At 41.8% G+C, this 9,485-nt stretch overlaps 1 protein-coding gene across 2 annotated transcripts in view; it reads left to right on the top strand.

Moving 5' to 3' along the window:
* The first annotated feature begins 427 nt into the window (after window positions 1-427).
* Window positions 428-9,485, top strand: part of PSMD12 (proteasome 26S subunit, non-ATPase 12) — a 28,528-nt gene continuing 19,470 nt past the window's right edge. Inside the window, exons 1-4 of one of the 2 annotated variants that reach the window (XM_040640375.1) lie at window positions 489-628; window positions 2,346-2,387; window positions 8,857-8,916; window positions 9,003-9,131. In XM_040640375.1, the coding sequence (XP_040496309.1) occupies window positions 9,012-9,131 (120 nt within the window). In that variant the 5' untranslated portion in view covers window positions 489-628; window positions 2,346-2,387; window positions 8,857-8,916; window positions 9,003-9,011. Of the gene's footprint in view, window positions 629-2,345; window positions 2,388-8,856; window positions 8,917-9,002; window positions 9,132-9,485 lie in introns of both variants that reach the window. The other variant, XM_008693643.2, reaches the window with a different exon arrangement.

Raw genomic sequence — 9,485 nt, 5'->3', positions numbered from 1 at the left:
TTGTTTTATCACCGAACCGCTATCATACCTTCTCTTTGAGCTTTAAGAGATGCCACAGATTAAACCCCCAAGATTCTCAACCAGGTGAAAACTTTAGAACTTTTTTCTTTAGGGTTTATTTCAGCCTGCTCATGCAGAGATGAGAACACTGAGATGCAACAAAAGTTAAGCGACTTGCCTACGGTTCTGAGAAATAATATTTCAAAGCAGGAATGTAAGAATATATGGGGCGGTCTAGTCTGCTAACACTAATTCTCCTCACCGCAAATTTTGGATGAAAAGCCTGTCACCGAGACAAAACCGGACGTGAGCTTCAGGGGCGAGGGTGAGCCCCTCCTAACCCCGCCCCCCCAGGGCTGTCCGCGGCAGTGCCTGACTGGCGGCCAGCGCAGGGGGCCTCGTGGGGTCCTTCGCGCGGGCTCCCCACGCACTGCCTGAGCGGGTGAGCAGGAGGCTTCCGGTGTGGGTGACGAGTGGTGGCCGAAGCAGGGGGACATCAAGGGACGTTCAGGCAGGGACCATGGCGGACGGCGGCTCGGAGCGGGCTGATGGGCGCATCGTCAAGATGGAGGTGGACTACAGCGCCACGGTGGATCAGCGACTGCCCGAGTGCGAGAAGCTGGCCAAGGTGAGGGGAGGCCGGCTGGCTGTTGGCGGGCGCCAAGGGCTGAGTCACGGCGCGGAGCTTGCTTAGGCCTCGGGGCCTGCCGGCTGGAGGGCGCGTTCCCCACTGCCTGCCCAGCCCGAGTTGGGCCTGCATGAGTAGGAGGTCCCAGGTCCGCTCCGCAGCGGGAGCATGCTAGTGCATACAGCTTCCCAAACCCTCCCCAGGACAGATGGCCACTTCCCGGAGGAGTTGGGGCCCCATAGTACTTTTTGCCTTTTCTTGGTACTGTTTAACGTTTACTTTAGCAGTTTCCCAGGGGTTAAGGCCGCTTTAGCGTTCAGGCTAGGTTAGAGAGTTGAGGTCTATTGCCCTTGCTGAATCAATTTATGTCGTTAAGTTGTTTACGGATCATGGGATGTTCCTGGCTTTTAGCCAGGCGAAGGGTTAGGAAAGTGGTAGGGCGAAGGTGATTAGCACAGGACCCCTGCCCTTACGGAGTTCGTATACATCACGAATTAGACGAATCAGGCATGGTGGTGAGTGTCACACAAGTATAAACGTGCCGTTGGAACACAGAGAAGGAAGCTGTTCGTTCTTACTGGTGGGATAAGGGAAGGTTTTCCAGAGAAGTTGACGTTTGTATTGGGCCTTAAGAAAAGTGGGATGGGGAGGAGCCGTTCCTGGAGCGGGAACTGCAGAAGTAAAGACAAATAGTCACAGAAGTTCAGGATAACCTCATTAGGGGAGGTCATGAACAGTGGCTTAGCTCAACCGCTTATCTCCCCTGGAACAGGAATTTAACTTGATCCTAACATTTATTAACCCCCCCCCATGTGCCAGGCAACTTCATGTATCATTTTATATATAAAGAAACCAAGGCTTGGGGAGTTTCTTGTGGAACATTACAGTTAGTAATAGAACTGGGGGTTTCAAAACTAGGTTTGTCTGACTAGGGTTTGGATGGTTGTTGCTAAGAATCCTTACACTCAGGAGCTCCTGGGTGTCACAGCGGTTAAGCGCCTGCCTTCAGCTCAGGGTGTGGTCTCGGCGTTATGGAATCGAGCCCCACATCAGGCTCCTCCGCTATGAGCCTGCTTCTTCCTCTCCCACTCCCCCTGCTGTGTTCCCTCCCTCTCTCGCTGGCTGTCTCTATCTCTGTTAAATAAATAAATAAAATCTTAAAAAAAAAAAAATCCTTACACTCAGTCCTCATTAAATTCCTTGACCAATCCAGCCACAAATATTTATTGCTATTCACCTGGGATGCATGTACTAATAGAGTTGTTTTTGTCCTTTAAAAAGCTTGCTGCATAAGTACATTTAAGTGTAATAAATTCAGGGACAGGAGGAGTGTCAAGTATTATTTCACAGTACTATTTCTTGGAAAGAAACCTTTTCAGTACTTCTCCTTTTTCTGATAAAGGATTTAATAGAGCTTTACAAAAGACAGGGATAGGGAAAGATGATGAAGTTGATACACCTGAATTTCTTAACTGCAGTACACTTGATGGAGGGGAGCCATAAATTCATCTCTGTACTTACTGGCAGCTAGTGTAAAGAAACATCTTGTATATAAGGGTTGGAAAACACCTATAGTGCCAGGCAGATAACAATCACTGGCATTTAGTGAATACTTTCTACAGTGCCAGACACCCTTCTGAGTGCTTACATGCGTTAGCTCATTCGGTCCTCACCTTAGCCCTAGGTGATAAGTATTGTTGTTCTTCTTATTTTACAGACATGAAAACAGTCTAAAAGAAGTTGAGTCACGTGTTCCAAGGTCATACAGCTAGTAAAGTGGTGGAGCCAGGATGCAGACCAAGCTGACTGATTCTGGAGCTTGTGCTCTTACCATGCTATCCTGCCTAGTGAGCCAAGTGAACTTCTGAGCACCTGTCCAGGGAAAGGGGGCAGCTTCACCTCCAGTTAATCTTTGCCTATTGGGGATGAAGGCCAAGCCTTGTCAACTCTTCTAATTTGAGGGAGAAACCAGGAAAATGGAGGTTTTTTTTATATGAATTGCCTCAATATTTAGAAATGACACAAATCTGTTTTAAAACACGTTTGAGCCAATACCACATAGATCGAACAAAACATATGTATGGGTCGAAGTCAGCCCCTGAACCACCACTTTGGAAGTCCTAGATTGCTAGTGTCCAAAGGAAGAAACCATTTGCTTTAAAAAAAATACAGCTATTCCTAAAACTGAGACCTGGGAGGAAAAAATCTTCCCTTTACCTTTTTCTTCTAATAGCCTACTGTCAGTAATCAGTGCTAGACATTGTGGGGAGTACAAAGATTATTATGAGATGAAGCTCTTGCCCTCAGATAGCTTATAGGTCAGTAAGAAAAAAAAAATTTCATTTACAGTTGTAGTAACCGTGTGTATGGCATTTATTTAGGAGATTGTGGTTAGTTCAAGATGGTTGAAAAGACTTGCAAACTCAGATGCCTTTTTAGGTGTCAAATTGGTAACAGGGAATGTTGGTGCCTGTTGAACTGGGTAAAATTAAAGCCATCTGGATTTGTTTTTCTTTTTTAAGCTAGTGAACCAGTGGAACAAAACAAGGCACAGGTGTGGGTTATTTTTTTGTGAAGGAGGCAGGTAGAGGACTGGGGGGTGGCAGGGTATAAGTGTTTTGTTTTTTAATGCAAACCCACAATTTTCAGCTTTTGGATTAGATGGTTGTCTTGCCATCTAGTTAAATTTTATTAAGGTTTGTTTCTTTGTTTTGCCTTTTATTTTATCTTTTAAAAGACTTTATTTATTTGACAGAGAGAGTGAGAGTGCGCACAAGCTGGGGGTGTAGCAGGCAGAGGGAGAGGGAAAAGCAGGCTCCCCGAGGAACAGGGAGCCTGATGCAGGGTTTGATCCCAGAACCCTGGAATCACGACCTGAGCTGAAGGCAGATGCTTAGCCAACTGAGCCACCCAGGTGCCCCTATAGAACACTTCAGCATACATTCTTCTGTTTTTTACTTTGAGCTCATTAGTAAAACTAAAGAAAGTTTTATTGTTTTTACCTTACTTGTGAGAAAACTAAGGTTCTTGCAGCTTAAGTGGTTTATCCAAAGTCTGCAGCAAAGCCAGATCAGGCTCAGGTCTCCTGGCAACAGGTAGTGTTCTTTTTGCTACATCCCACGACCTCTTTAAGAGACTTACTTTTGTATTTAATTTCCTTAAAACATTTCTTATTTTTAATATGAAAGACATTTGAAGATAAAAATTATGTTTATGGAAACTTAATAAGAATGTACCCAGCGAGGAAAGCACAGATAACAGAAACCTTCAAGAGGCAAACTGAAGTATAGACGTGGGTGGTAAAATTGCCAAATCTAGGCCATATGAATCTCCTACAGTGACCTAGTACAATTCTGTTTCTGTATCCCAACACTCACCTAACATTCAACAAATAACACCCAGTCACTAATATTTATTGCTGTGTACTTTCCTTTTTTAAAAAAAATATGTATTTATTTGAGAGCACAGTTGGTGGCACCGGGGTGGGGGTAGGGACAGAGGGAGAGAGAGAGAAGCAGGCTCCTCACTGAGCAGGGAGCCCAATGCAGGGCTCCATCCCAGGACCCTGGGATCACGAACTGAGCTGAAGGCGGACACTTAACTGACTGAGCCACCCAGGTGCCCCTGCTGTGTACTTTCTATATAACATTAGCTGTTGTGATGATGATAATATATTCCAGGCATATCTTCCTAGGTATTGCTTTAATCCTTAGAGCAACCCTGTGGGGCAGGAATTTTAGTATGCTCATTTCACTGAAGAGAAAATTAAGGGTCAGAGAGGGCAAGTGTCTTGCCCAAGGTAACACCGTGGTAGACCTGGCATTTAGACCCAAGCAGTCTGGCCGCAGAGCCTGTGTTTTTAACCATTACATTCTGACGCCTCTGTGATTGGTATTTGAGGTTGGTGAGATAATAGGAGTGATACTAGTTCTTGGTAATGGTTAGTGCTTCACCCGTGTATTAATTAATCTAAAGAGGGCCTTTTCTGAACTGCAACTATATAGTACTTAGCGGTTCTTACACAGAGGATCACCACCACCCTTCTTGATTGTGGTATATTTGTTACGTGGGTATTTGGGGATTATTTACATTCTTAAATTGAATATGTCCTTTGGTTCTCCTTCATGTCTTTTCATTTGGTTAGCTGTAGCCTCTTTCTCTCTCTTTTTTTTTTTCTTAAGATGCTTTTTTTTTTTGTCTAAGATTTTATTTATTTATTTGACAGACAGACAGCCAGCGAGAGAGGGAACACAAGCCAGGGGAGTGGGAGAGGAAGAAGCAGGCTCCCAGTGGAGCAGGGAGCCGGATGTGGGGCTCAATCCCAGGACCCTGGGATCAGGCCCTGAGCCAAAGGCAGAAGCTTAACAACTGAGCCACCCAGGCGCCCCTAGCTGTAGCCTCTTAAGGTTACTATCAAAAATAAAGAAGAGGTGAAATGTAAAACAATTTATTGACTGTTAGTAGTTTGGACAAAAAGACCCCTTTAAGAAAAAGGTCATGTGAAAGCATTGAATTGGCATTAAATTTCAACTATTGGCCTTTTTCTTACTTATTTAGGTTGTTTAACAAATCATTAAAAGAGTGGATCCTTTTAGGAGTTAACGGACACAAACATACAGAATTTACAGATACCCAACATGTATTAATGTTGAACAAACTCCTTAGTCATTTACCTCATTTACAAAGATTATTTTAATGAGAAAAATGAGTCACAAAAGTCACATGTTCTAACGAGTTAGCTTTGATAGCTCTGACCATCTTGTCCCTCTGAGTTGAAAAGCAGCATCAGAAGGTGGAATTTCAAGAACTGTGTGAATAGATAGGAAAGAAGGGAGGAAGATGGTTAGCCATAGCATTGAACATGGAAGAATGGGAGGAAAAAGTGGGATAATTAAAGAATTGAGAGTTGTATTTAATGAAGTTGATGGTAGCATCCCTCAAATAGCACTGAATTGCCAGCGATGTAACTCGTCACATCCTACTTAGTGTGACAGTGAGAATCAGGAATTCTGAGCCATGAAGGTCATCTGATAGTTCTGTCATTGTCAATGCATACTACGTACAAGTTGGTGCATGGGAAACAATCAAACATGTTCCAGCCCTGAAGGAACTTATAGACCACTTAGGCAAGACATGCATATTAATAACTGGTACAAGGTGTAAAGGGATGTACCATAACATGTACAGAAGCAACATGATGTGCTTTGCTAGGTACAGAACTCTGAGCTGCAGTGGTGGGCAGCATAGATGCAGTCCCCACTCTTACAGAATTTACATTCTAGTGAGATTCCAGTGTGAAAATGGAAAAGAGTTTGGAGTCATTACAAAGCAGAAAGTCAGTGGGCTTGTGAGTTAAACAAGGAAGTGCTGAATAACTACTGACTATGGGGAGTTGTTTAAGAATGCCTTCCTGAGAAGGTAACAGCTGATGTTTTGTTGATACAGCCCATGGCTCTAGAGTCGTATGTGATTCCTTCACATGTAGAGTGCAGTTCTTTAAAACCCATACTCTGGGGGTGCCTGGGTGGCTCACTCTGTTAAATGTCTGCCTTGGGCTCAGGTCATGGTCCCAGGGTCCTGGGATCGAGCCCCGCATTGGGCTCTCCACTCAGTGGCAAGTCTGTTTCTGCTCCCTCTCCCTCTGATCTCTCTCACTTTCTCTCTCAAATAAATAAAATCTTAAAACAACAACATACTTCTGAATTGAAATACTATAGACTATACTCTGTTGATTATAGTCACATGACTAATAGTAATTGCAAAAGTGATAGGTGACCATTAATGAACAGTATTTTATATCTTAATTATTTTTGCACTACGTTTGTTGCCAGATAGTAACCATTTCCCTAATGGAAATTACCTTGATGGAAGCAAAGATGTGATTTAAACTGGTTACGGTTTGGTGTCATGGAAGGAACACTGGACCAGAAAGCAAGAGCCCTGGGTTCTGGTTCTGCTGATAAGTTTTGTGGCTGAGCTGTTTGGTCCTTAGTCTTTTTATACTCTAAAATGAGGTGATTGATCGCATTAAATAATCTGCAGCAGTCTTTACAGTTCTAAGATTCTTTGATCTTTTATGATTTATTAGCCTTTACCTTTGAAGAATTTATGGATTTGTTCTTTTCCTCTGATGGACATTTAGTCAGCATTTATCATACATACGAATCTATATATAGAGTTTGCAGAACTGAGGCTCCTCCTCTGCATACGAAACATTGTTGCAATTCTAATCTTACATGTTTCAGATTTAACTATAATAATCATATAGATTTGAGTTAAAGTTCAAATAATACCTGTATAGTACATATTCTGTGCTCCATAGAAAATTCATAGTTTAAATGTTATTTTGGAAGATATGGAAAGAGTATTTTGAAAATTCCAAACATTATTTGTATCCTTAATTCAAAAACTGTTTGTTTCATCAGTAAAAGAGTAGTACTCATGTACTATCCATGAATGTCATTAAAATAAGTTTCAGGGCACTTGGCTGGCTCCGTTGGTGGTGCATGTGGCTCTTGATCTTGGGGTTGTGAGTTTGAGCCCCACATTGGGTGTAGAGATTACTTAAAAATATAATAGTAAATTTCATTTATAGTTAGAAAACCAATTTCAAAATAAAACCATCCTCATCACTTTTTTTTTTTTTTAAGATTTTATTTATTTATTTGACAGAGACAGCAAGAGAGGAAACACAAGCAAGGGGAGTGTGAGAGAGAGAAGCAGGCTTCCCTGCCGAGCAGGGAGCCTGATGTGGGGCTGCATCCCAGGACCCTGGGATCATGACCTGAGCTGAAGGCAGACGCTTAACAACTGAGCCACCCAGGCGCCCCCCTCCCCATCACTTCGAATTCATTCACTGTTACGAATATCAGTATCTTAAATACTTGCAATTTTTTTTTGCTGTGGGCTGGTTTTGTTTTTATCACAATGTGGTTTGTTTTGGTTTTGTTGTTTGTTTTTGTTTTTCTTTTTTAGAGTTTACTTACTTAGTTGAGAGAGACCAAGAGCAAGAAAATGATCCCAAGACCCCAAGATCATGACCTGAGCCAAAAGCAGACGCTTAACTGACTTAAGCCACCCAGGCACCCCACAATGTGTGGTTCTTAATAGGATAGCTTATTTTAGTCCTGATATATTACCACTTAAGTTTATATCATTTGAATTTTGTTATTCCCATTTCTTGACGTGCTCCCCAGGAAGAGTATTTTTTGTATATAAGAGATACAGGATATTGTCAGTTGACAAAAAGGGGTATTCCATTTGGATCAGTATCTGCTTAGAAGCATGACCTTTGGTATAGCATATATGGATATTCTCAGGTGGTCTTCATTTCCTTTAAGCACAATTATAATTTACTTTAAAAGTCATTGAAGAATTAAGGGCCCCTGGCTGGCTCATTTGGCAGAGCATGCAACTCTTGATCTCGGGGTCGTGAGTTCAAGCCCCACTCTGGGCATAGAGCTTACTTTAAAAAAAAAAAGTCATTGAAAAATTAAACCAGGGTTTCTTATCTTTTCACCACCAAATATCCTTTTTATTTTTCCTCAAAACAATGTTTTAAAGTATTTGTTATGGTGACTTCATAAAGAAATCATTCATTTTTCCCATTTTTATTCCTCAAAGACACGTATGTGTAAGTGCCACTTAGAGTCTCAGTTCGAAACAAGATAATCTGGTTACCACACTGACTTGATCAGTTAGAATCCAAAACAAAGACTTGACTTTTTTTCAGGTGTTAAATCATTGTTCTTTTTTTTTTTAAGATTTTTATTTATTTATTTGACAGAGAGAGAGACAGCCAGTGAGAGAGGGAACACAAGCAGGGGGAGTGGGATAGGAAGAAACAGGCTCCCAGGAGAAGAGCCCGATGCAGGGCTCGATCCCAGGACTCCGGGATCACGCCCTGAGCCGAAGGCAGACGCTTAACGACTGAGCCACCCAGGCGCCCCTAAATCATTGGTCTATATTCAGTTTCTCCTAGGCACTTTGAGTTGTTAAAAACAGCTGTGGGCCCCACTTTGGGAACCACTGGCTTAAAGAGTCCACAGGAAAAGCAAGCACTACCAAGAGGAGAAAACCAAAATAATAGTGGTAATGGGGGTGGCGCTTTTCCTCTGAAATGGATTTTTTTTTCTTTTCTGTGTCAGAAACATCTCATTTTAGACTAGTTTGTTTGGTTTTGTGTTGGTGGTAGTGTTTTCATGGTTCATTTTTATCTTTTGTTTTAGGAAGGAAGACTTCAAGAAGTCATTGAAACCCTTCTCTCTTTGGAGAAACAGACCCGCACTGTGAGTAGATTATAGTGAAAACCTCAATTATCATTAATTTCACTTAACAGTGCTCCATTAACTTCAGTATATTTTCATTCTCACAGGCTTCTGATATGGTGTCTACATCCCGCATCTTAGTTGCAGTAGTGAAGATGTGCTATGAGGCTAAGGAATGGGATTTACTTAATGAAAATATTATGCTTTTGTCAAAAAGACGGAGTCAGTTAAAACAAGTGAGTTCATGACTACATTTGCATTTAAATAAGGACTTTAGAAAACCGTTCTATGAATCTGTTTTAAATTTACTGTTAAATCAGCATTACATTCTAGACAGTTTTTAAAAATTCTGTCCATATTTTTATGTCAGCTGTTTTTATGTTTTCTTCTAGTTTTTATATATTTGCATATTTTTACAAAATTGTGCTGAGTGTTGGTGCAGCTTTGTTCTGTTTCCGTGTGGCTCCATGTCTTAATGTTTATTATTTTTTTATTTTTTAAAAAAGATTTATTTGAGAGAGAGTACGCACATGTGCGCGCACACACGGTGGAGCATGTGAGGGGTGGGAGAGGGAGAGAGAGAGAATCTC

This window comes from Ursus maritimus, unplaced genomic scaffold, assembly GCF_017311325.1.
Source record: "Ursus maritimus isolate PB19 unplaced genomic scaffold, ASM1731132v1 scaffold_24, whole genome shotgun sequence".
NCBI classification, from domain to species: Eukaryota; Metazoa; Chordata; class Mammalia; order Carnivora; family Ursidae; genus Ursus; species Ursus maritimus.
Note: the sequence above shows the minus strand (reverse complement) of the source record. Positions and strands in the feature narration are given on the sequence as shown.